This window comes from Passer montanus, unplaced genomic scaffold (genome assembly GCF_014805655.1).
Source record: "Passer montanus isolate IOZ18808 unplaced genomic scaffold, ASM1480565v1 scaffold11, whole genome shotgun sequence".
NCBI classification, from domain to species: Eukaryota; Metazoa; Chordata; class Aves; order Passeriformes; family Passeridae; genus Passer; species Passer montanus.
This window is the reverse complement of record NW_024357613.1, coordinates 21,066,083-21,093,899: the sequence shown is the minus strand read 5'-3', so window position 1 is coordinate 21,093,899 and position 27,817 is coordinate 21,066,083. Positions and strand designations below refer to the sequence as shown.

At 39.1% G+C, this 27,817-nt stretch overlaps 1 protein-coding gene across 1 annotated transcript in view; it reads right to left on the bottom strand.

Annotated features, from left to right (window-relative positions):
- The window catches only part of LGSN (lengsin, lens protein with glutamine synthetase domain), a 58,927-nt gene extending 31,751 nt beyond the window's left edge, over window positions 1-27,176 (bottom strand). Inside the window, exon 1 of the mRNA XM_039730434.1 lies at window positions 27,063-27,176. Within this exon, the coding sequence (XP_039586368.1) occupies window positions 27,063-27,176 (114 nt within the window). The remainder of the gene's footprint in view (window positions 1-27,062) is intronic.
- Between the last annotated feature and the right edge of the window lie 641 nt (window positions 27,177-27,817).

The window sequence follows — 27,817 nt, the reverse complement described above, 5'->3', positions numbered from 1 at the left end:
GATTTTCCTTGCTGCTTTATCAGGCCAGACCTAACATATCTTCTCTAAGCAAATTATTTGCAGTGCCATAGGCAAGTTTTCTTTCCCATATCCAGTCCAATGGTTCAAATTTCCATTCATAAATAACTCCCTTTACCCTGTAGATATTTCTAATGATAAATGAATACTTTTCGTAGATAAAATGAAACTTGATATTCAACAATTTCCTGACCTTTCAAATACAATCCAGAGAAGTAATGAGGAAAGACTCCCTATCTGCTTAGATGAGGAGGTGCCAAATCCCCACTTCTTTACTACTGATTCCGTGTAATTTAGAAGACAATTTTTTTTCCAGTGATCCATATAGCAGGTTGATCTAGTCTAGCATATAAACTCTAGATGTAGGAGCCTGAGGCAAAAGTCATTACAAAAACAGCAAAGAGGAGCCTGACCTGCGTTGCAGTGAAGATTCCAAGGCAAACTTCATGGACAGAAGTGCTCTGCAAATCTTTCTTTTACTCAGATAAGCACCACTCTGTGTTGGTTCCCCTTCTAGACACAGAAAGCCAGGATAGGGTTAAAAGTGTTCCAAGACATGGAAAGATTTTCTGAGTTCTCCCAAAGTCAGTGACAGAAGCATATTTATTCTGTGAGAAAAGCACGTGTTACACCTGATCAGCCAAGAGTAAAACAACAGCTTAAAGTAACAATGAAGCTTGCAAAGTTTTTGTGGAAGATATCTAAAAAGCTTAAAGCTACAGCTTGCTCACAACTTTCCTGAACCTGTATGAATTGTAATTGACATAATCATTATGACCTCAAAAATAACTGGGAGGATTTTCACAGGCAGGAAGGACGGTGTTGCAGTAATGAACGACATAGGGACCCCAGGCAGGTAAAAAGGTGTGCTCCTTATTGCTAAAAAACTGACCTTTTTAAACAGTTATCTGGTTATCAGTTTGCATCATTTTAAAGCACAACAAGCCCAAGTGAGCCAATGACCATACACCATGATGTGGACGTGGCTGTCACACAGCACGTCTCTCACATCTCTCATGTCTCTCTACCCCTATTCCAGCTGAGTCACTCTCCCATAGTTCCCTTCTACTTAGCCTAAGTAACAGGCCAGAGCCGTGTTACAAGGCCTTCCTTTTATAAAACCTTACCTATCGGTAACAATTCCCCCTTCTTTGTTGATGTGTTGCACTGCTAAAACTGTCTGCACCAGTAAAGCCATTATCTTATAAAGACTACTATTGATCATTTGCTGCACATGAAATATAATCCATGGGATACATATCACAATCATTAAGAACATACCAAGGATAACTAACCGATACATTCCAAAGTGTTTAAGCCATGCCTCAAAGCGGAGGTTGTTGAGCTATGAAGACACCCCCTCACCAATCACCTCCATCGTGTTACAGTAGCAGTTTACTGAGCTGCTTAAGATTACTGATACTCTTATAAATGGACTTTGAATGGTCACTTAAGTTCATGCAGCACATGCCGTCAAAATCTTCGCACCCATGGCCATGAGCCAGCAGTAAGAAATCAATGGCTGCCTTGTTTTGCAGTGTTGCATATTGCAACGATTTAATGTCAATCAGAATTGCTGAAAGAGCAGCACTAGTGTTGTTAGCTTCCTTTGCAAGCCAGCAGCTGAACTTGTTTAAAGAAGACAAAGCATGAGCAGTACCAGTTGCTGGTGTTAAGCTGCCAGAAATGCATTCTGCAGCGTTCCAGAAAGTCACCATCGGGTCGCACTTCTCTCTGAGAACCCGTGTGCTGCGCCTGACCCAGTGCTGTGCTGCAACTGTTAGAGCTGTCCAATTTGGATGAAACAAGGTTAGTTGGCCAATAGTGCAACAGCTTTGCCTGGTATACCTTTTTACTCCCTACACATTAAGAACAAGTCCGAGACGAGAGCAATAGCACTGATGCTGGATATCAGTCGACTTTCCAAGGTTCGATTATACCACAAGGAAGTATTGCTGGAAATACCTTTAGGAGAGACATCAAAGTTAACACTGTTCATATGAATATCAAATGTATCATCAATGTAAAAGCCTAGCAAGGTCTGCAAAGTCTCTATCATATCTAGTTCTTGTGGCTGCAAGAACAAAGCTGGAAAGACATGCATTCTTCTCAGATCACTGTACCATGTCTCATCCCACCCTGTGTTCTTCCACCAGGTGTCCTGTCACCACCACCTGGGCTGCCAGATACTTGGGGCCATGCAGTTTTGCTGCACGTTTTCATTGTACAGCTTACCAAAACGCTCCTTGCCAACGGGTACCCCTGCCAAGCACGTGTGAAAGGGATCCCCAGGGGTTGCCACAGAGATGCACCTGGTATCAGTGTGCATAGTATTTGCAAGGGTGATCCATCATACATTTGTGCTGCCCAGTGTAGGGGGTAAGACACAGTGCCTTCACCAATCAGGATGATGCTAACAAATTTCATGTGGTGACCTGTGGAGACACAAGTATAACCCCTTCCCCAATTAACAAGTCTAAAGGTCCTGCCCACTGCCCTTTACCATCACTAGAGGCCTGGGATGAGCCTTTGTATCAAAAGAAAATTGCCTTTCACATGCTGTTTGGCCAGCTCCATCCCGATTCAGGAAATTGAGAACATACAGGGCTTTTGCTAACCTGTTTGCTAACCTGTATGCTAACCTATCATGTGGGCATTCCAGGAAGGCTTATTTTTGACATGAGAGCTATCTCTCTGCCAAATGTAGAATACCTGCAGGGTGGTGCTGGAGAAATTTACAGAAAAGACCTCAAAGTATCAACACAAGCAAAGTGGCACTTCTTTCCTAGGCTCATTTATTGAAGGAGCTGAATTATTTGACTGAAATATTCTGGAATTCAGCCAGCGGCACAGGAAAGATATGAAACATATTGGCTTAAACTTGGTGTTTCAGAAAGGTATAAACAATTAAAATCTGTATGGTATAATGGGAATGGAGGCTGTTTTCAGTGGTGTCTTCAGTGGTGCATAGTGAGTGGTGCTGCTACACCATGTATAACAGACAGACAGAGCTCTCACCCTGCTGCGCCTCTTTCTGCTATTGCAGCAGGGAAAATGATATTTTGGTAGAAATGCCAAACTAGTGTAAAAGGTCATTAATGATCCATTCTATGTAATATTAATTTATGCTCCACTTAGCATTCCATTTTAATTAGTAGCTTAAGAACCAAAGAGGAAATAAGCATCATCCGAGGGCACTCCTAACATTATTCTCTGGGTCATCTCCACAGTAGACCACAATCCTCCCAACAGGCTGAGAGACAAGAAAATATTTGAGAAGTAAGTGATATATATCAGTCTTTCCTCTATGCCAGCTAGCAAGATGTACATGCCACTATGACTCAGCAGCAACAAACCTGCAATTTCCTCAGGCTTTGGGCATTTGACATTAGAATGACTCATTGTCCATATGGAGAGCTGAGGAGTATTTGTATGACTGCACTAGAGCATCTTTGAAAGAACTTAGGGAAACAACTGTAGTTCCAAGGTGGTTTTTTTCTGATAAATTTTCTTAGTTATTTCAGTTACCTCTCTGTGATTGTTTTATCAGTGAGATACTGCTGCTGATGGTGGCTCCACAACTCTTACAAAACAGTATTGCATATCTTCTTAGAAGTTCTTATGGCAGCATCTTTCCACCAAATCTTTGATATTTGACAATTCTAAAACAACTAATACACAAATATGTTAATGTAGGTCGTCACTGAATTGTGGGGAAAGGGAGCTGAGCCATACCCTACAGACCATGGCATTTTACATTGCTAGGAATGAGAAGCAGATCCCACTACACCCAAAGAACAGCTTGCTTTCAGCACCAGAGCAGCACCAACCTTCCTGGCACAACCACACAGCAGGCTCGAGGACCTCCCTGCTCCATGAGGAGTTGAAATTAAAAACATGTGCTAAAATAAGCAAATCTCTCCACCCATGGTTTGGAAGGTGGCCACAGCTGTCCATCCTCAATCAAGAAGTGCCACACAGAGCACAAATTTATTCCATAGAGGAACCACTCTTTGTTACTCTTTCTCCTTCATCAGGGCATCTAAGCATTAGCACCTGGACTAATATCCCACAAAAAATAACATATCCCTGTTGTCCAAAGTTCACCTACATCAAGCTTTGATGTCAGTGATCACATGAACAAGAGGGTTCTAATCTGACTGAGGTTCTTAAATTGTCACATAACAAAATATTTCAGTCACCTTTTCAAATCAATAAAGTAACTAACTACAAAACTACAATGTGAATATAATATCACTTAGGTTGGAAGCTCTTTTGCTGTCATTTACTATTTCAGCCATACAACTATGGCACTGCAGCTGGTGTGTGACCATCCATGGGGAATGCAGGCTGAAGAATTGAGGTCTGACACTGGAAGATAGGAAATGTCAGATAAATTATTTCCTGTCAACCTTTATTCTGTTCCTTGTGCAATTGTATTTCAATTCAGTCTTTAATTAAGTAATCATATTCTATTCTTCCCCTTTTTTTGCCTCTAATGTTTAATGCAGAAAATTAATTCACATGGTAGTTAGATGTAGGTCTCATGGGCAACTCTTGTTTGTGGTGCTCCCTAGCTTCTGTGCAGCTTGATCTTTCATCCTCAACTATATTTTTTGCAGGTTTGTTTTTTATTACATGTGAGCTATTATAAAGAGATAACATCAAAATTAGGTGCTTTTGAGTTCCTTTTACCACAGCTTTGCAGGTGGCTAGCAGAGGCACTTTTTGCTTTTTGTGTATCCCAGGCTTGAACAATATACAATGACATGAGAAAAGTTTCAATATCTTGGTTGGTCTGTTTCCAGACAAAAGCTATTTCTACTAAACAATTAAATATAATCATTTTTCATGTGGGATGCTGCATTTGCTCTGAAAATTGTAAAAAAAAAATGTGATACAAGCAGCTGAGCTGCAGTTCTCACAAGACATAAAAGTAACATTCAACATAAAATTCCCATAATTTTAAACATAAAAGTTTGAGGTTGAAAATTGATGAGGTAGAGCTTACACCTGAAGCATTCAGTATTTCACTGTAAAGCAAATATATTCTTCAAGGGAACAAAATCAATCCTCCTACAAATTCTGCTTCCAAGTGTCTGCCTGCATTATGTGAAAATGTTACCAGACAATGGCAAGTCAGCACAGAACAAATGAAACAAAATTCTCTTCTCAGTATACTCTAACTTCAACATGAATTTTAAGAGAAGAAACTGTAGTTTTGCTTATATAGCCTGTATCAGGTCCTTTCTTTACAGTGAAAATGAACATTTAGCGGTGGAATAACCTCCCTGAAGAATACTATGTTTCTGTCCCTGACAGTCCATGTCTCCAAGTATTGGAAATACAATCTTTTTTTCTTTTTTTCTTGGCAAAGGAAGAAAATCTGATATTTGCTGTTTATGTTTAATGCCTGCTTAAAAGCATCTTTTCCAACAAATCACTGATCAAAAAACCTGTAATCTTTTTTGATTGTCCTGAGGAAGTTAATCATTCTGCTTTAGTCTATGGATGATATAATCCAGACCTCAGGTTTACACTTCATAGAACTGTGTGATTCAGCTGTCAAGACTACTTCTATTTTTGTGTGTCCATAACTTCAGCCTGTGCTTGTGGGTTTGCTGCAGTGTGTGTTTGTCTGCATGCAGAGATGTTCTTCATTTTAGCCTCTATTTTCAGTCTCATAACTAAGCCTAAAGTGAGACTATAAAAGAAACCAAATACTCCAGGACTCTAATGAAAGACAAAGCTTTCTTAGATGTCATTAACCTGTGAAGCTATTTGATCAATCAATGAGATTCAATGCTACCATATGGAACATAGGAAATATTTGAGACAAACTGTTATTATGTTACAAAATTTTGGCTGATGGGCTTTTGTATTAAATTCTTTTACAAATATTGAGGAAATCCAATTTTTCAATGTACAGCCCGGAGATTTTGTTATGGCTCACAGCAGATATCCTGTGCCTGGAGCTAATAAATAGCTGTGATAGCAAAATTTGCAAGGCAATACTGTAGATTCTTATGGCAGTGTTTCTTTCCAAAAGCTATTCAAATATCTTTTTCTCCACTAAAGTCAGACATTTTATCAGAAGTGGTTTGATATATATTGTCTATGCTATCTAATTGCTGTATTAGTTTATAGGACAGGGAAGCTACTGCACACAAGATGCACCTCAAACTAATCTGCTCAAGAAATGGCACTTAATAATTGCTTTTGCTCACCTTTATCAAATCCACTACTGTGCACTGACTATGACTCTTTCAGACAATCTCTGTTGCTTTATGTAAACATTTCTTGAGAAAAATGTTCTCTCTTTATGGTGTAGTTATAAGTTATTTTCTTTTTATTGTGTCTCTCATTTTTATTATTATGAAAATAGACGTGCATGGAGGCAGGTTTTTTATTATTTGAGAATTAATCAAAATACTACCAGGTTTTTTGCATTTATGTAATTATTTTTATGTTTGAAGAGCAATAAAAGTTAACTATCTATCATAATACTATACCACAAATTAATTCTTTGTCCATGAACATCAAAAAGGTATATGTGATATTGCAGTAGACTGTCATGAAAAATACAATTGTAATGCATATGCTTATGACAATTTTACCTGGGAAATAACTGTGCCAGGAGGTGAACTTCAACTCCTTCTAATAAACTGAGGAAAAACCAGCAGAGCACAAAAACTTATTGACCTTTGCTGCCTTCAGACAATTGCTGCTTCCTGCAGTCCTGCTTTGGAGTTTTAATGTCATGTGTAAGTGAATCTAGGGTTCAGGAATGGGATCCTGCTTGCAGAAGATACCAAAGGGAAAAAAAATTTACCAACATACTTGTCCTCATTTTGTTGCGCAAGTTGTTACAGCCATTGCAAAATTATCATAAAGAAGCATTTTTAGAGATTAATTATCTATCAGAATAAATAATATTGTTATCTTTTAGTGAACAAAACAACTAAACAAAAATGCTTCCATCATTTTTGTGCCTAATGAAGCTTCAGACAGCTATTAATTTACAGAGGTCTAGCACTGCAATCAAAACTACTATCCCTTTAATCTTCATTTTCTCATAATCAAGGCCTTGAATCAAGTTTTTCAATTTTCTAGTACAGTCTACTTTTTATAAATACAGACTGACTTCTGTCAATGATGCAAGGGGAAGTACAGACCACATCATGTATCCTCATGATGATGTTTCCTATTCCTCAATACAGGCATATCTTAATCACCTTTAAAAAGTCCCAATTATTTCTGCTTGAAATCCCCATGAAAAGCAGACCATATGTCACAAAATAATGTTTTCTTTACATTGATCCCCTTACCTACAAAGCAAACATTTCATCATTGATGCTCTTTCTCTTTTTCTGTAAAGCAGAATTTTCATGTAAAGAATTTCCATGTGATTTAAAGTATATTTTAGACTTTTCAAAAAATTCCTCAAAACCTTGCCTAACTCCATGTCCCCAAGCCAAGTTTCAGACGTATCATAGAGGATTTTCTAGTTAGTTCTTTCTTCCCTAGAGGAATTCATAGAAGCTTTTTTTCTTCTATGTGCTTGAAAAACTGAAATAATTAAAATAATTTTTGAAAAAAACTTACAACTTCTTTTTGGTCTTCTGAAATTCACCTGCCTAACAATTTTGCCTGTCAATTTTGAAGATAGAAGATAAAATTAGTGCAGAAAAATAGTTATTTTTAATAGAAACATCCGTGCCCTTCCACATCCCCAATTATATTTAGTTCTATGAGAAAGTAAAAATTTTGGAGCACTGAAATGTCTGTTTTAAATGTTTTATTGTCATGTAAATTAGTCTTCTTGGCCTATCTCAGGTCAATGTACCCAACAACAAACAATGTACCCTTGTTTAGAAAATTTGCTGCTGCTGCTGGTTTGCAAAGGTAATTTGCCTACCAAGTTTGCAGGTCATGGCCAAGTCACCAAGTGGTGCTTTCTGGCTGATTAAGCTGTGGACACGTTCCAGTGAGCAGGTCTGAAAGCACATGCTGACCCTGTCTAAATCTTTATCCAGATGAAACCTGGGAACACCTCAGCTCCCTCCTGCTTCCCTCTGAAGGCAACCTGGGAGCCTGGCCCAGAATGTACCCAGCCTGTGCTGTGGGTCCTCGCAGGAAATGCTTCTTCCCTTTTGATCAAACATCAGGTCAATGTACCCAACAACAAACAATGTACCCTTGTTTAGAAAATTTGCTGCTGCTGCTGGTTTGCAAAGGTAATTTGCCTACCAAGTTTGCAGGTCATGGCCAAGTCACCAAGTGGTGCTTTCTGGCTGATTAAGCTGTGGGACATGTTCCAGTGAGCAGGTCTGAAAGCACATGCTGACCCTGTCTAAATCTTTATCCAGATGAAACCTGGGAACACCTCAGCTCCCCCCTGCTTCCCTCTGAAGGCAACCTGGGAGCCTGGCCCAGAATGTACCCATACCCATGTGCTGTGGGTCCTCACAGGAAATGCTTCTTCCCCTTTGATCAAACAGAGCTGAAGCCTATGCACACAGATGAAGGAAGACTTTTGTTTAAACAGCTTTTCATTACAAACACAAGTTCTGCAAAATCTGGAAGGTCAATTGAAAAATTATTTTTTAATGCAAAACACTGAAACATGACAATTCCCTTTATCATGAACATAAAGGTTTGCTACACAATGAATTCTAACTATATCTTCAGGAGCCTTGTGATCTAGAAGCTGTAATACTCCTTTGCCTCCTAGGAAGCTTCCTGGACAAATAACATTTTCCATGATTTACTGGAAACATCCTTTCCTACAGTGAAGAATGGCATTTTTAAATGAGAACACAGATTTCATCTGATGAGGTTTTAATTCTATTCCTCTCTTTCCCCTTATTAGACCATATTTCTGAGGTGGAGGACTGGGACATCTAGATCTGAAATTCATTCACACTTCACAAAGTCTTCAGGCACAGTTGGGCCTTTAAGAGACATGAGTTGCAAAATGATGCACCTTTCCTATGGTAAATTCACAGCATCTGTTGAGCACCCTGTCATCTTTAAAGTATCCAAAGTTGTGCCTTACCCTAAAGACTGGCTATAAAGTAGAAAGCACACAACACATTTTCTCTGACTTCAGATTTCAGTATACCACCCACTGGAAAGTCCTGGATCCATCAGCCCAGGCACACACTTGGAAGCCCCGGATTACTTACAGATGATGGGCACACAATTCCTCCCCCCCACACCCCGCCTTTCAAAGAATCCACGACCCAGGAGGCAAAGAAAGCCAGCAGAATATTTTGATGTGAAGTTGAGGTCCAGAGATTAAGAATGGTGATGATGGGCAGAGACCACTTGCTGGTTTTACTGCTTGGGAGAATTAACACAGAGAATGTTAAAATCGGTTAAAATGTATCAAAATCTGGGCTAGCTGGATAGATGGGCTGAGGTCAGTGGTATGAGGTTCAAGAAGACCAAGTGCCAGGTCCTACACTTTGGCTAGAACAACCCCAGGCAGCACTACAGACTGGGGACAAGGTGGCAGGAAAGGGGCCCAGTGGGAAAGGACCTGGCAGTGCTGGTCAGCAGCAGCTGAACATGAGCCAGTGTGTGCCCAGGTGGCCAAGCAGGCCAATGACACCCTGGCCTGTACCAGCAATAGTGTGGCCAGCAGGACCAGGGCAGATTGTCCCTCTGAACTCAGCACTGATGAGGCCACACCTCAAAATCCTGTGTACAGTTCTGGGCCCTTGTTGTAAGAAAAGACATTGAGGGGCTGGAGCCAGTCCAGAGGAGGGCAACAGAACTGGTGAAGCATCTAAAGAGTGAGTCCCATGAGGACCAGCTGAAGAAGCTGGGAGTGTTTAACCTGGAGAAGAGGAGGCTCGAAGGTGATCATATGACTATCACTCCCTGAAAGGAGCCTGCAGCCAGGTGGGAGTTGGCCTTTTCTCTCAGGCAAACAGTGACAGGATAAGAGGAAATGGCCTCAAGTTCCACCAGGGAAGGTTCAGACTGGACATCAGGAGAAATTGTTTCATAGAAGGGGCTGTTAATGGAATGGGCTGCCCAGGGCGGCGGTGCAGTCAGAATCCCTGGAGTTGTTCACAAAATGACTGGATGTGGTATGGAGTGCCACAGCCTAGTTGACAATGTGGTGTTTGGTCAAAGATTGGACACCATGATCTTGGAGGTCTTTTCCAACCTAATTCTGTGAAATCATAGAATCACAGAATCACTAGGGTGGAAGAGACCTTCAAGATCATCAAGTCCAACCCTTGCCCTAACACCTCAACTAAATCATGGCACCAGTCTTTTTATAAACACATTTGGGATAGCGACTCCACCCCCTCCCTGGACAGACAATTCCAGTACTTTATATCTCTTTTGTTTAAAAACGTTTTCCTAATATCCGGCCTGTATTTCCCTTGGTGCAGCTTAAGACTGTGTCCTCTCATTCTGTCTGTTGCTGCCTGGACAGAGAGAATCCAACCCTCACCTAACTACAGCCACCTTTCAGGAGGTTGTAGAGAGCTGCTTTCTCTCTTTAGTCAAACTACTGTTAGTTCAGTAATATTCACTAATCTTCTTAAGGGATGACTCGCATCCAAGCCTGAATTTCCACATATTTCAGTCTGACTCATCACTGTTTAAGTTGGAATTGTTCTGTCTCACAGTTTTTGCAAATACCCTGTCATTCTTTGCTTACTCATATTAATAGCTTTGCCATGGCCTCATGTCTCTCCCCTCAGTACCTTTCCAGCATCTGTGGGCAAAACCCAATGTTTTCCGGTTGAGACAGGCTGGAAGATTTATTGCCTCCTCCATGAAAGGGGAATCTTTCCTCCTCAGAAAAGCCAGTCACAGCTTTATCACTACTTGCTGCTGAAAGTACACTACAGTTGATCTAAAAAAGCCTTGGAAGGTGATTGAGAATTAGAGCTGCTGGCAAAGCAAAGAAGTGGCAGTCACTCCCTGCCGCCTCCAAGAATTCACATTCTGCAAGGGGGATTTTCCTCTCATTTAAGCCTGAAAACATTCCTGAGAGGAACAGTTTGTCCTCAAGTTGGCATAATGTTGCATTAAACATTTGCCACTTACTGTTCTGCAAGCTGTTAAGCTTCCTGTGAAAGCAGTAAGATACCACAGAAGCACTCTTTTGTAAACAGAGTCCTACATCATTTTATTAAAGAACTGTGGCAATACTTATCTGGGAACAAAACAAGGGGAAGTTGCATCACTATGTGGGCTGCAAATAAGGCAAGGGGAATTATTAGCCTAAATTAACACAGAAGAACGAATTATATTCAGCTGAGAAGTGTTTTACAAGGAAGAAGATGAAAGAGGAAATTGTAGTTTTCTTTACAAGGAAAGATACAACTTTAATGATAAGCATAAGATAGGATATACAGATTAAAAGAAAGGAAGGGTATAATTATAATGCGAAATAAAAAGAATACCAATGAAAATTTCAATACACTCTAAAAAAGGCATAGAAATAAAGGAGAAATGCCCTTATTACAAAGATTCTGGAGAACATTCCAAGTGAGCAAAAAGTCCCTTCTTTTATAACTGTACAAGGATACCAGCATCATACTTGGCAACATCAGTCCCTTGCTTTGCTAAGGCCATTTCTATCCTTACCCAATAAACCATAGATCTTATTAGGAGTCTTGAATGATAACCCTAATTACTATGTGCTTTACAAGCCCCATAGTAATACTCATACCTACTGCTAACAATCCAATTACAACACAAGAATTGACAGATAAACACAGAAGAACGTCCTTCAGTGAATCCATGTGGTACCTTCTAGCCTTGAATCTCCATAAGAATGGGAAATCATGTTGAAACTTTCTCATTCCCCAAGACAGACATTGGTTGAAAAACACCTACATCCTAACCACTACCATCTGAACTATAAATGCATTTCTTGCAGGTTTCTGTTTTTCTGAGTGGATCTCAGTAAATGTAGCACAGTGAAAATCCTGTACTTGTCTATATCTCTGCAAATGTGATCAGGCTAAACCTGCTCAAGAGGTGGCAAGTGAACAGTTAAATAAACCAGTTAAAGCACTGCACTACTTTACAGAAGATTAAACGTGCCCAGAACTTTTTTTTACCGAAACTGGCTAGACCAAAATATGTAGAATGGCAGCACTAGTGACCACTCTGTCTCCAAAGCACTGTAGATTACTTTCAAACTGCCTGGAGGGAATAGCGTCTGTTCTGTACAAACTCCCAAGTAGTGCCCAAGAACTGCTGGGAGGAGCCTGAGCTGATCCAGCCCAAACCAGGGACAAGGTTAATGATCTAGCACTACAGATGACTGAATTTATTACTCTGGAAGATTTAGAGTAAGAGACACCTCCCATGGCACTAACCTCAAGGAAGTCATGAGCAAGAATTAATCAGAAAACAATAGTGCTTTCAAGGATTTACTGCAAAAGCACATTCATTAGACTGCACCCCTGAATGTACCAGAGGCCAAAAACAGATCAATAGTCCAGAAAGCAACCTCCTAAAGGAGCTCTTGTTCAGCAGAACACTGCTTGGAAGGGCAAACTCAGGACTGTAAGTTCAGAAAATACCTTCTTTGGTAAGTTTCTACAGCAAGGCAGCTGAGTGCTGCAGCAGGGGAGGCTGAGGAGGAATACAAGGGCATCCCTATTTACAGACAAGACTGCACCAGAAGTGCCTGACTTACATAAGCAATTTGTTCTCTTGTTTGTGTAAGCAGTTCAGCTACACCACAAATACCGTCCTGAGTACTCAGGTGAAAAGTACTTGCAAGTCATTGTTCTGAGAAAATGCTCTGAAAAGCAGAGCCCAAGGCTGTGACATCAACTGCAGACCTCTGTATACCATGACTGGATGCTGGTGAGTCATGGCATGCATAAAACAGCAGCATTTGGGAAGACCTTCATAATCAGGTCCAGTAAAATTTATTGTTCTAAATTTGCAATTAAGTCCGTTTAAATTGACATAATTAGGAGAACCTGACTCATAGCCTCTTTATAAGTGTATTTTTAAATCTCATTTATAAGATAAATGCATCTTCTGTTTCTGAAATGACATAAATATTACTTTTTTTCTTAAAATGAAGCTATGCTTCATTTCACCCAGTAAAGAAGCCAAATCCTAGTTTATTAGTACTTGGTCTATGTCTGGCTGAGAAATGAATCAATACCCTTAAATCCTGCCCTAAATGAACTTTTGTGCAAAGTTGTGTCTTACGGCACAGCTGAGGATTTACATCAACACACTGACTCAGATCCTGCCTGGAGCCACAACTGGATTTTTATTGCTGTTAGAGAGACCAGAGACTTTCATTGGTCCCCTCCCTCTTCTTTTTTTTTTCATAAGAAACCACCAATTTTAATTCTAACCTGGACTGCACAGCAACTTCTCCTATGTCAGGGGAGCTGGCCTGGGGTGGCAGCTGGATGGGGCTGCACCGAGCGGGAGCTGAGGGCAGGGCTCACTCAGCAGCGTAAGGAGGCGTCGCCAGGCAACGAAGGTAACCATGGATACCTGCATCCCCGGCGGCCCGCGGGCTTCTGAGATTAGTCATTCATCTGGAAAAACACTTTAAAAAAATAAATAATAATTAATGTGTTACAATGCAACACTGTCTCTGCATAAATGTTGTTATAATGACGCGGTTCAATTTAATAGAACTTACTTTACTGGGACCTGGTGTTTGCTCCACCTGAAGACTCTGAGAACTCTAGGTCATAAAATCATGGAATCACAGAATAGTTTGGATAAGAAGAGAGCCTAAGGGTCATCTAGTTCCATGTCCCCTGCCATTGGCATGGACAACTTCCAATGGACCAGATTACTCAAAACTCCATTCAGCCTGGCTTTGAACACTTCCAGTGATGGGGCATGGTCACTCACTTTCAAACATTGTGAGCTGCAGCATTAGTGACAGAACCAGATCTCTGGCCAAGGGTCACATGTTTTTAAATCCTTCATTAGAGAAATACCCTGAAGCTTAAAATGCTACAAGAAAAGTAGTAAAGTCTCTGAGTCTCTGTGGTAGAGATGACCCTGAGGTGTTAGAAAATCACTTTTTCCCAGCCCAGCGATTGAAGAAGGAGTCGGGATTCCTCGGCTCTGGTTTTCAAGATTGTTTATTTTTCCTTATCTATAACATTCTTTTTCTGACCTGCTGAGGTATGTCTGGCAGGTTGGTTCATGGCACACTGACTGCCCTTGGGGCGGTGTTAACATTTTATACTAACAACTACGTGTACTTTATTTAGAATAATTTTCCAATACCTATCACCTATGTTAGACAGTCTGTCTCTACTCTAAACCAATACAAAAGTGCCACCAGCACAGCACAAGATAGAGGCCAAGAAGAAGGACAGAACACACCCAGATTACTCCATCTTGCCTCTTGAACGCTCATTCTAAAACCCCCAAAATTCTACTTTTTCACCCTGTGACAAATTAACTATCATTCTACTTAAACTCTCATCACTTGTATATCTTCGTACAAAGCTGGTAATTTTTATCATGGGTTGAAATCAAAGGCACAGATGTCTTTGACTCCATGCCAAGGTCTCTGAGCCCCTTGTCAGGGTCTCAAGTCCTCCAAGGCAGCCAGAGGAATGTCCTGGGTTCCAACAGTGGAGTTCCTTTGCGTAGAAATTGCCCAGTGAGATTGACCGTCCTTTCCCCAGCAAGCTGGCATTGGCGTTTGATTGGAAGGTACGAATGCTGGCTGATTAATGTCAAAGTTGCCAGTAATCATGTGCCCACAACTAATGCTCTCCCATATTTCACGTGTTGGAAGTTTCCAATTAGCAAAGGCGGCTCAGAAAGAGCAGCATCCTGGAGGCCACAGAGTAGGACAAAGAGCAGCCGAGGTCACCAAGCACCTTCCTTTCAGCTCTTGCAGGAATGTGATTGTGGATAAATATATGTGCACGATTTTAGCAAATCTAGAAAACCTCCAAAATACTTTGCAGTCTGTAGCCACTACACCCTGAGCAAAATTCCCTCTAGCTCCAAGCCAGGGAACCCATTCAACCCTGTGCTTATGTGCCTCATTGCACACATCACCTGCGATACTGGTTTCACCAGTCTCTTTCCTACTACTTCTTTCCCCTAATGCTGAATACTTGAGTCAATAAAATCAATCTGTAGTTAGCATAGGTATTTACAGGAGCATGGATTTGTCCTTGCACAAGTGGTGTACTCACAGTGATTAGCTCAGTCATTCCGGATAGGGTCTTGTAAAAAAAATTATTGATTCCTGGGTGTTTAAGGAATGTTGATTAGAATTAGAGTTTACAGCAACAGCTCATCTTACTTCATCAGAAGAAATTGTAAAAAATATATCAAGGAGATCAGCTGCTTAATAAAAAATAATCTTTCTTATCTGTGATATACTGGCCATTTAAAATATTACTGTAAAGGAATAAGCAAACCAAATAAGGATAACACACATGCTATATATATTACCTATCTTGCCTTAATTAAAGTAGTTTACTTTGTTTACTATTGGAATGAGGCAGGCCCTGTGACTTACTTTAATCTGCTTATTCAACTTCTTTATTAAAATCATGCTTTTCAGCTGTGATCACTAAAGCACATAATACACACTGTGAACAAAAAGCTTATGAAAATCTGTATAAACTATTTTGATCAGTCTTAACAAAAAGTCGAATTTGGCTTCAAACAATGAACCTTTTTTTCTGTGAAGCCTTTTAGAAAACCCCACTGCAAAAATTCTGAAGCTGAAATGGTAGCTACTGAGGATACAATCTGCTTGCTAGAAACATTTAGAAAATTTGATTTACTGAGCATCGTAGAAAAACAGAAAAAATTTTCTGGATTCAGTTGTACATTTGCAATACCGACACAGTCATAAACTACACTTTGATCAATCTTGTGGTTCAGCTTCACTGACGTTGACGTCCTTGGACAAAAACACTTGAAGTAGCTCCATAGTTTAATACGTTTTCCTTCATGAAGCCTGAATTTATACACACATCTATGCAGTGTCCTTGCAATCTCACACATACTTGCACAGTTAGCAGAGATTCTGATTTAGCAATCAGGAAAAAGCTTTTCCTCAATCAGAGTTGTTAAGAAGTTGAAGCCTGAGCAATGGGGCCTTTCATTGTAAATGATGCATCGTGGAGAGCGAAAGGTTTTAGACAAGATAATTAGGATTCATATATTTTATGTTTAGATAACAGCCATCTAAAAATAACCCAAAGAAAGTCTGGAACAAAAGACACTATAACAGATACATATTATCAAAACCTATTTGATTTAGTTGCTGGACTATAAATCACATGACAAATTTATTTTCACATGACTGCCCAGACTTTCTGCTTTAGACTGGCTCAGAAATGCCTTGGCCTTTCTCATAGTGTTACTGAATTTCTTCTCCCCAACCCAGTCAAAAGCAGAGTCATATCAGGAATAAATTATTTACTAAGTAAAAAAAATTATATTCCTGAACATTGAAATTGATAAAGCCTACTTTCATTATAAGTCTGTGCCTTGAACTTGTTTGATTTTGGCCAGACAAGGCACAGGAAACACTGCTTTTCACAAACTGTGCTGCTCAAATGGAGATTTTCATTCCAGGCTTCAGGCTCCCTTTTCATGCACATTCTAATAGAGCATACATTCCTGTTGCAGACTTTAATTAACAGACTTCCTCTCTTCTAACTGTTAATTTATTTGCATAAATCTTGGGGCTTAATTGTTTTTGAAATGTTTACCACTTTATCAGAGTAGTAGAAGTCAGACAGGACTTTCCAGTTATTAGGGAAGATTCAAAAAAATCACCATATATGCAGAATTACCTCACCATATGCAGTTGCACAAAGCTAATTTATTTTTGACAAACAGAAAACCCAAACCTAAAAAGAAAAAAATTATAATTGTGGATTCCAAGACTGTTTTATTTTTATTATAATCTGGCTTTGGCTTATTTGTGCCATTATCACCTGGGAAGGCTTTGAAGACTGATTCCTGGTTCAGATTCCCCAGTGACAGCTATTAATCTCTTCATATCTAAACTATCTCTTAAAGGATGGAAAGCTTCTTTCCCACATCTTCTCTTCATTATTACCTATTCACAGAACTGTTGGAGTTGGTTCTGAATGCTAAGCAGGAGCAACTCATCTTGCTAATGAGGACAAACACAACATCAGTACAACAGTGACTAGATTTAGAAGAATTTTCTGAGGTGATAAAACTGGTTCTTTACACAAAAAAGTGCTGAATATTCCCATGGAAGAAAAGCAAGTTTGTGTGTTTCTTGTACATCTCTACAATATTTATTTTTGAACACAGTGTTGGAACATACAGCTCATACAATGTGATCAAATGAGTGGTTTACATCTTAAACTGTGTTAAATGGATCCTATTTCACCCCTACTGAGATTGTGGCTGAGAAAAAAATTAGATTTCTCCCCAAGAAAATGCCTGGAATTGTCTGTTTTTCTTAATAATTTATTTCACTACTTAATGTCCTTCAATTTAATAAGCCAGTATCTGTAATAAACTGCATTATTAACATCTGTTTTCACAACACTTTCCCTATGGGGTTCCATGAAACCCAGCACCATGGCACATAGTTTGTGAAATACAACAGTTTACAGAAAAATTCAAGCACATAAGAGTCAGGGTGGCCAAAATTGATCCTATAATCTGGATTTTGGTGCTGAATGTGCCTGGACCAGAAGTGACTTCTCATGCTACTTAGATTCCCTCACCTGCAAGCAATATTACAGCTGCTGAACACAAACAGGACCCTCATGCCTTATGTACACCAAGTTTGTCCACATTTGGTGCCTTACAGTGTGCAGTAGCCTGGGAGGGCAAACACGAGGGCCCATGTGTCTGCAGCAGTGTTTTCCCAGTTCCCGATCTGAGTTCTACCACACCCATTTAAGGGACATGGGATAAAAAAGCACAAACAGTACTGGGAATACACATTTCCTCATTTTACATGAGGTTTTGTCTTCCTGGGTCCATGATTTTTTTGCAGTCTTTTTGGCATAGTGATCCAACTTAATCTGCACTGTTGATTATCTGCCAGCCTGGTGCTTCCCCAAACTCTGACACAAGGAAGATGTGGGTTCATCACCTCCCAGAACAAGGGTGATGGCCAAGGTCTTGCATTTCTTGGGCAAGTGCTCTAATTCCCCAGCTGCTGAACAATGGCAAGTATTTCTTCAAATGCAACTCAGAGCTGGGAAATTCCAGGTGATATTCCTGCCTGCAGTGAGTACCTCCATGACAAAGTTTCAGCCTCTAAACAGAGTGTAGCCTAAATGACCAAGCTGTGCCCAGTGTTCATCCTGCTGAAAAAAGTTTTTAGGTCTTAGGAAAACACAAACTTTTAATCAGAGGTAAAAAGCAGTTCTGGCTCACATAGCAAGCACAATGCAAAATTGCCAGAGCTTGACTCCTCAGTGATGGGTCCACTATAGTGGCAAAGTAACAACCTCCCATTTAGCAACAGTATGATGTGGCAACAAATCAAGCGTGTTCTTTTCTGTCCACTGTAACACTGATACAGGTCAAGATGCCATTGGCCTTTTTGGCCACCTGGGCATACACTGGATCATGTTCAGCTGCTGTTGACCAGCACACCCCAGGGCTTTTCTGCTGGGCAGCTTTCCAGCTGCTTTGTCCCCAGCCTGCAGTGCTGCCTGGGATTGTCCTGACACAAGTGCAGGAACCAGTACTTGGGCTGATTGTACCTCATTCTGTTTGTCTTGGTACATTGACCCAGTCTAACCAAATCCTTCTGCAGGTGATAAATCTGATTAAATTTTCATTGGGGAAAGAAAATGAAGATTTGATATTTGTCATGATATATTATTCTTTATAAACACAAGTGGAACACAATAAAGACAAATATTCTAATTTTGTATGTAAAAGCATACGATATGTATTTATACATATCAAGTATTTATATACACTTAAGGAAAAAGGAGGTAAAAACATTCCCCATCTAGCCATCTTAAATTAGGAGTTAGGCTCATACATTTCACCAGAAATACTGAGAAATCTGGAGGATGAGCAATTGGCAGTTAAAATTTACTTAAATCAAATTGCAAGATAACTGTTGTTTAATATTCTACTTCGATGTAGCTCATTTTCTGCTTGACACATCTCTTAAAAGCTGTAAATTCAGAACTCAGTGAGAATCTGAAAGCACAGATTACTCATCACCACCTAATTTGCTAGGGATCACAGGAAAGTACATTTTTATTCCACTATTTTACGTCATATCTGAGACATACATATTGTAGTTTAGGTCACAAAGTACATGACAGTGAAAAGGTAGCATTACAAATTTAACAAATTAGACAGGAGTGATCTTTTCTTAGATGGTTGAAGATATTGTCAGTCCCAGGCTGGTCATCTGTCTGTCTGTCTGTCTGTCTGTCAGTCTGTAGGAGGCTGTTGGTGCAACCTGTGAGCAATCCCCAGTTGACTTCAGGCAAAAGTGCTTGGACTGGTATCACCTCTGTCATGAACTATTTTGTCAGTCTTGTCTGAAAGTAGATTAGAAATTGAATGCACAAGTGTTTTGGCAGCCAAGTCACAGAGAACTAAATAGCACATTTGGGGCCGTTAATGGCTTCAGCTGAGACAGGTTCAGAAGAGACATTCTGAACAGCCTGGTTGATGCCTTTCATGTAATTTGACTTCCTCATCCAAAGGGTCTGAACTTTCTGCAGGCAAAAGATTTGTACTAGAATGTGTTTTGAGTACCTTTCTGCATCTCCCATACCCAAAAGTTTTCTAATTATTTTTTTCTTGGTTTATTAAAGCAAATGGGACCACATGTGGTCATATTCATGGGCTGTGACAGTATATGGTGCAAGGATCTTTCCTTCCAGGAATTAAGCAGTGGTGCAAAGTTGGGGTATCACTTTCTAAGTGACCTGTACACACATGACCCCATCAGGCACAGTGCACTCCAGGGTTTATGGCAGAACAAAGCAGCCAGAGTTACTGACACAGAAATGGATTAGAGAAAAGCAAAACAGTGCTGAAGAAACAGCACTGTTTCTGCTGGTCAAAGAAATTACTTTAGAGCAGCTTTCCTCATCATCCAGACCTGAATATTGAACTGCTTTTATAAAAGCTTCTGCCATAGCCACATCCCTGGACAGCATATACTGAGCTCTACAGAACACTGCTTGACTCATTTTATTACACTTTTTTATTACTTTTTTTCCTTTCAGGTGGAAATATATATTTTTTTAATCTAATGTTTCAACATGACAGTATTCGATTATGCAGAGCAAAGAATTAGTCAATAGAAAGTGGCATTTAAGCATTCTGTGAATAAAATATGCCCACTGTTGGCTTCTTTTTTCTGCAGGGCTGCATTTTTTTTTTTTCTTTTTCTACAGGGCTGCTTTTTCTTTTTCTTTTTCTTTTTCTTTTTCTTTTTCTTTTTCTTTTTCTTTTTCTTTTTCTTTTTCTTTTTCTTTTTCTTTTTCTTTTTTATTTTTCTTTTTTTTCCTCAATTCTGGCAAAAATTTGCCCTTGAAATTACCAATTCCAGCTGCCAAGCTGCAAACAGACCTGAAACCTGTGGTGAGATGCATTGGGACACAGCCAACACAGAGAGGTCACCTGGGAGCTGGGGGTGGCCCCAGCATAGGGAGCACCCCATGAGTAGGACAAAGCCCCGTGGAGCAGGGACCCTCAACAGGCACAGCACGAGATGCACCAGCCCAGGGGCCACCCAGGGTGCTCAGCCAGGAGCACTGGGGTCCATCCAGGACACCAGCCACCTACAGCAGAGGTCTACGGTCCATCCAGGAGACAGGAACACCTGCTCCACAGCTCAGGCTCAGGAGAAATAAAGGGCAGGGGTCCTGGGGGAAAGGTGAGGGTCCCAGGAAAGGCTCATTGCAGCCATTAAAGTCAACTCATGCTCTCAGGGCCCTGACATGTCTCACCATGCAGCAGCAGCAACACTTATTACAAGTCTTTTTTATTGCAGTTTTCTTACAAGTAAAAAAATTTCAGTCCCAGGGCTATACCCATATCAGTGTTATCAAAAATATCTTACAAGTTTGACAGTAGAAAGTTTTATCTGATATTACATTTCATTGATCTTGAAAACCTTCTAAATGATTATTCTATGTCTTAGTACTGGATATATCAACACTGGACATAATATCTTATCTTGCCATGTATTAAACTATTATTATGTATCCTTTATAGATGTTTCAGTTAAGGTCTATGCTGCTGGTGCTGTGCAATATAAAATAGAAAGCCATTTTTTTTATCTCAGCAGAAGTTCTTTAAACATAGCACAAGGCATTATAATAAATACAGTACATTAAATACAGTTAGTTGTGGGGGAAAAAGGGAAAAGAGAAGACAAAGGAAGTCAAATTGTATATTAACAAAAGGCAGCAAAATGAACCTGCAACATTTTGGTTTAATTATTCAGTTGAGAATCATACCTAGTTGTCAGAAACCCCCTTTGGATGTTTATTTTCAGTGATATTTCTGGAACACTGTTTCAGCTCAGTATAAAATTCAACTTGCATGATTGTTTTATTTCTTCTCCAAGAAAAATTTTCTAGTAATAAGAATGCCTGGCACTGCATTTAAAACAAAAATATTTTCTTGATTGCCCTGGGATCTGACCTGGCATTATTAAATGTCCCCACTGCTGACTGGCTAAGGTAGTGTCTTGCAATAATGGAAAATGTATACAGGTCTGCTGTTTCTGAAGAGAAGCAGTCAAGAAATGTGAGTTTTACAGGAGCTACTCTGCTCTTCTGAGATGAACTGGGAACACAGATATCTCTGAGATACTCTCAAATTCTACAGATCTGCAAATTTGCGGGAGGAAATATATAATAGTCACAAATCTTTAACATTTACAGAAGATAATATATAAAATATATATTTTTATATATTTATTTTATATATTATATGTATTTATATATACCAGATATATAAATATCTGGTCTGCTAGATACCCTTAATTTGTAAATAGCCTATAGAAAAAGGTAGAAGTAGGGAAAATGGAATCATCCCCAACACAAACGAATGCTAAAAAGAAGTTGTCTAAAGTCAGCCAAAATGAACTATTTTTTTTTTTTTTTTAAGGCAGTCTGGTCTCTTTTTTGGAGATTTGGTTCCTTTCTTAAACCAGTAGTTAAGTTCATCTATCCCCAGAGATCAAAAGCTAAGACTTACCCAAAACAAATGAAAACTGAGGACACAAATCTAACCCTTAAATTTTATGCATGAACATTAATTTGATGCCACATTTCTTTTAGCAAGATGGAGGTGCAACCTCATCACTATCCACTGCTTGAGGAAATTCAAGCCCAAATAATTTTGGATTGTACCTTGAGCACCAAACAATGGACTAACTTGATAAAAAGGGTACTTGCCACCATCTTGCTCTAGTTGTCATTGTACACAGAAGAATATAGTGATTTGGCCACAAAATACAAATGCATGAGGGAATATGACAAAGTTGGCATAAGCACTATTTTGGGCAAACAAGAGAACAACACCTCTGATACTTTTCCAGAGGTGTTTTACATATATTACCTATGATGCTCTAGTAACAACATTCATCACAGAAGCACTTCAAAATTCAGGTCACTCTTCTCCCAGAGCACAACCTAATTATTACCCTATGGGATAAAGATCTCTATTGTCTTCAGACTTCACGGCTGATGAAATGGTCTTCATTCTCTGAATGCTTTATTTCCAGAAAAGGAATGAGCAGAATAATTTGTTGCTCTTACCACTGTCCACTGTAGGCTGAAAGCAGACTGCAGCAGAGCAGATAGAAATTATCCTTTCCTAAGATTTGCACATCTTTTAGACATAGTGTATCATCAGCCCTACAAAAACTGAAAAGATAACAATTGTTATAAAGAGTAACAATAAAATGTTTAATAACGATAAATTCCCTGAAATCTGACATGGAAAAATTCTGACTATTTTTTGTTGGAACCATTACTTACTTTCTGTTCTTGTACTTCTATATGTGTTGGCTTTATTCCCACAAGTCATCCACAGGCTAAGTGAGTCTCATCTATCCATCTGTACCTGACTGAAGGGCAGGGAGCTTATAGCACTGCTTCTCACAGCAGGAGGAAAATTCCAGGCAAATTAAGGCTTTTGGACTCTTTAATACCTTTGGCTCTATTGTAGTTACTTTTGGCAGGAGGAGGATAAAGTGTAGTCTAAATCTTGGGATTTACTGAAATAAATATAAGGAGGTCAAAGGAGTAGCTCTACAGAGTCCAGACCAGCAGAGTCATGGATGTCAGATGATATTTAAGAAACCAGGTATCCCTAAAGTCAGCTTGCATACTCCAAAAATATCAGTAACAAGTACAAGGGCAAATGTTACTCAGTTTTAGATGCAAACTATTGCAGACTGACTGCTGAGATGCTTGTGCATGTAACTGGGTTAGAAAATATTCCACTGTAAAAACTTCTGGAATTCTGGAAAATTTTCTGAGAGAACAATATATGTGAATACTTACAGATCTCCAAACTTTTTTCCTGGTTTTGCACAGTGAAGCAAAGACACACTTGGCACCTATTTCCTGCAGTTAATGTGCAGAAAACATACATTCACATTTTGTGTCATTTCTTCTTGTTTGTTGTCCCATGATCACAAAGGGGATACTTTTATCAATGTGCACCAGTATGTCTACCCCATAAAGAAAAGAGCAATAAAATAAATCAAGAGAGGCCTACAGGAGAAAAAGTATCTCTGTTGGGTAAACACAGTGTCTTGTGGAGCCAAGAACATAAAATGCACAAACTGTAGCTCTGGTGCCCAAGAAAATGGGAAGAGGTTAATCAGATTCTCAATCAGACTAGCTTCTCATAAATTTGAAGACCCCCTTTTTAGGGTAGCTTTCTATGAAGCTGATCAATCTTAAGAAACTTCTGTTAATAATCAAGACATATTAGTTGCAGTGATGCACATACTGATATTTATCTCTGGTTACAGTGATATCCAAGTCCTCTAAATTTTTAGTTACTGTAAATCTCTAGACACTTCCTATCTATATCATGATTTTAAAAAGTACATTTCCCATCTTTCATCCTCCCATGTTAATCACCTACAGGGTTGCTCAGCCCACTGAACCATGGACAGGCAATCAGCTGAATACATTGCTTAGAGATACTCAAAAACCAGCTTTCTGCTACTTAAACTTTTCTCCATGACAGATTGGAGTCTTGCTGGTTTCAAGTCAGGACTTTTCAGAAGTGTAAGCATGGCTGAATTCTACCCCCAAGCTAGAACTATAAATTATTTCTATTATAATGAACAATAATTATCTCAATTAATCAGTATTTAATCTCCTCAAAGAATTTATATTTTTCAAGAAATTTTTCAAAAGATTCTGTCACAAAGGCTCTCTTAAAAAAGTTCAGTATCAAGAGAGGAAGAAGGAAATTCCTCTCATGGTAGCTAGTCAAAGAACAATCAGCTAGTACTAGAAAGAAATGGCAGGTTTTTCATAAAGAAGGTGCCAGAAGAGTCCCTCAGGTATCTGTGTTTAGACATATGATATTAAACATATTCTTAAATGATCTGGTTAAGAAATAAAAAGTGAGGAAAAATCTCCAAATGGAACAAAATTAATTACAAGAAACAGCACTGGAAATAACAAGGACAAATTTCAGAATGGCCCTATATGCTCCTACATATGCGTGATAGAGGGGCAAATATAATTCATCATTCATGAAAGCAAATCCATAACTACCATTGAAGGGGAACAAACCATAAGGTCACAAACTTAAACTTATAAATACTAGACTTCAAGTGATCATGAAGAAGGTGATCCTGGAAGAAGATCTTATGTAAAGTTCTCTGAAAATGTATTTTCAATGCTAAGACATGATCAAAGCCAAAAATAGAATATCAAGAACTATTATGAAATCAGTAAAGAATCAAATGGAAACAAGGTACTGTGATCCTACCCCCTAAAGAGCCACAGTAAAATCAGAAAATTACAATAAGTGTAATTGGAGATTTGGAATTAAATAAACTAAAATTTATGGAAAAAATTGGGAAATTGGAGATAACTATGGAAGAAAAAAAATTATTAAATTAGAGAGAAGTATACAGAAATTGTTAAAGGCATAGAGAGGGTGAATAGGGAATAACTATTTATTATTTCCCATAACATAAAGACAAGGTGGAACACAATGAAATTACCAGACAGCTGGTTCAGAACAAAAGGAAGTATCTTTTCATGTGACACATGATAAAACTGTAATACTCATTGCTATAGAAGGGTGTGGATGCCAGAAATATTAATAGGCTCAAAAAGCAATTAGACGAAATTAATGGATGAATTAATGTAAGATCTCCATTCTGAAAGCCCCAAAGTCAGACTGGTCAAACTTATAACCATGGGAAAAATTAAGTATGCCCTTGTCTTTCTCAAAATATCTACTAGTAGCCACTGTCAGAGACAGATCAGTAAGATAAATAGATCTAACAAAGTTGTTCTTATACTTCAACACAAGAATTCAACTCTTGTTTTCTTAGATGTATGAACTTCATTCATATTCTAAAATAGATTTTTTTTTTTAAACTCATGGTTAGACTTTTTATTAGTGGCTAGATAGAGATTGGATGGTGGTTGCAAGCTAGTGATGAAATCACTAGTTTGATGTTGTCTCAACTCTGGAACTGAGTAGAAGCTTTTGTCATTTGATGGCTGATTTGTATGATGGGGTCAGTCTGATTCCCAGAAATGAGATGGTTTTTGGATGGAATCATACTCACAAATAAAACTCTGAATGAAAAGCCCATGAGTTCAGTATACTTCAGCCCTCTTTGTTAGCAGGGCACGTGGATTGGGGTACATCACAAGGCCTGCACTCACAACCTTGTGTGTAAGGTTGGCACTGGCAATCTTGTATGCAAGATCTTAGGATAAGCTTCTGTAAACCCTTTGTAATGTAACAGAAGAGTAATTTTCCAAAAATTATTGATACTATTCAGGATTACTCCCTGCACCTAATCAGTTTTCATGCCTGGAGCCCTTGTCTAATTTTTAGTAGTGTAGGGAATGAAAATTTCAGACCATTTCTCCTTTCCATGGAAGAGCTCCAATCTAGAGCATAGCAAGTGACAAGATAGGTATTAGTGGAGGGAATATGAGTGGAGCCCATATTAGCACACTTCATTACTTTGAGTGATGAGGCTGAACTGGAGTTTTGCCTATTCTTTTAGTATGTGATTTCCTAAGATAAGAAGGCATTGTGCTGTTGAATAGCTAAGGGAAGGTGATAGCCAAGGCAGGAAAAGGAAAAAGAAACGGGATTCTTTCACAGCTTTATTACTAATGCTTGGTTTACAGGATGCCTCCTAAACAATGTGAAGAGCTAAGAAACTATTGAAAACCAATTATAGAATCACAGAATATGAGATAGAAGAGACCCACAAGGATCACTGAGTCCAACTCCCGGCCCTGCAGAGCACCATCCCCAAGACTCACACCTTGTGCCTCAGAGTATTGTCCAAACACTTCCTGAACTCTGTCAGGCTGGTGCTGTGACCACTGCCCTGGGGAGCTGCTCCAGTGCCCAACCACCCCCTGGGTGAAGAACCTTTTTCTAGTATCTGACTTAAATTTTTCCTGACACAACTTCAAGCCATTCCCTTGGGTCCTGTCAGAGGTCACCACCTTCGGATGTTCTCTAATAGTTAACAATTTTCTTATACTGCAGCAACCAAAACTGCACACAGTACTCAAGGTGAGGCCACATAACTAGTCCAGAAAAGACAGTACTACTGAGACTTCTTGCTAATAATCAACAATTTATTTTGTCCATGCTGCGTAACTCCTTTTTATTTTTCTGCATTGTTTTCATTTTCTCATTGTTTCAAGGAGAAAGTGTGCTTTCTCCTTGACTATTGTGAGAAATCTAAGTATGGCAATAATTATTTTGTGGAATATAATTGTTTTTCATCAATGTTGTTCAATAGTCTTGCTTGAAAGATAGGCAGATTGCCTGTCTGGCATCAATGTCAAATTTTTACTTACTGCTGAAATGGGGCTATGAAGTCTGAGGTCCAGAAGAATAGACAGCAGTGGGAGGATGGCAGGAACTGCTTGCACAGACATGGCATGGGGGTTGGATTTCATGGTGATCAGCATTTGAAAGACAGCAGCAAGCAGCTAATTGTCGATAAATGACTGCATTCATCAGTTCCACAGGGCAAATTCTAAGCTAATGATACTTAAATTCAATAGCCTGCTACACAATCAGACAGACTACAAATTAAATCTTTTAAAATTACAGCTTTCTTACAACAAAAGCAAACAAATAAATGAGAGAAAATAATGTTTTCATTTGTAATGTTTGCACATTGATAGATTTCTGAGGTTTAGATTGACACAAATGCCATTTAACACTTCTGCACTCAAAGAAATAGATTGATTTAGCTGAAATATTGTAAGAGGTTTTCACTCCAGCTATCCATTTCTGTCCTCTCAGGAGATAACTGCTTACTTTGCACAAAGTTGCAAGACCAGCATACCACTAAATGTCTTGAACATATTTTCTTAATTCATTTGTTTTACTAGTTTTGCTATTACTTGTTACTTAGAACTGAAGTGCATCTGCAAAAGGTGTTAATTTTGTTATGCAAATTTTTGGTAGCCTGATGTATCTATAAAATAGGAAATAACATATTTCAATCCTATTTCTTATTCTCTCTAACGATATGAACACATCACTTTCCATTACACTTTTGTCTTGAACCTTCCCCATTGGTCTGAAATAAGCTTGTTCATCA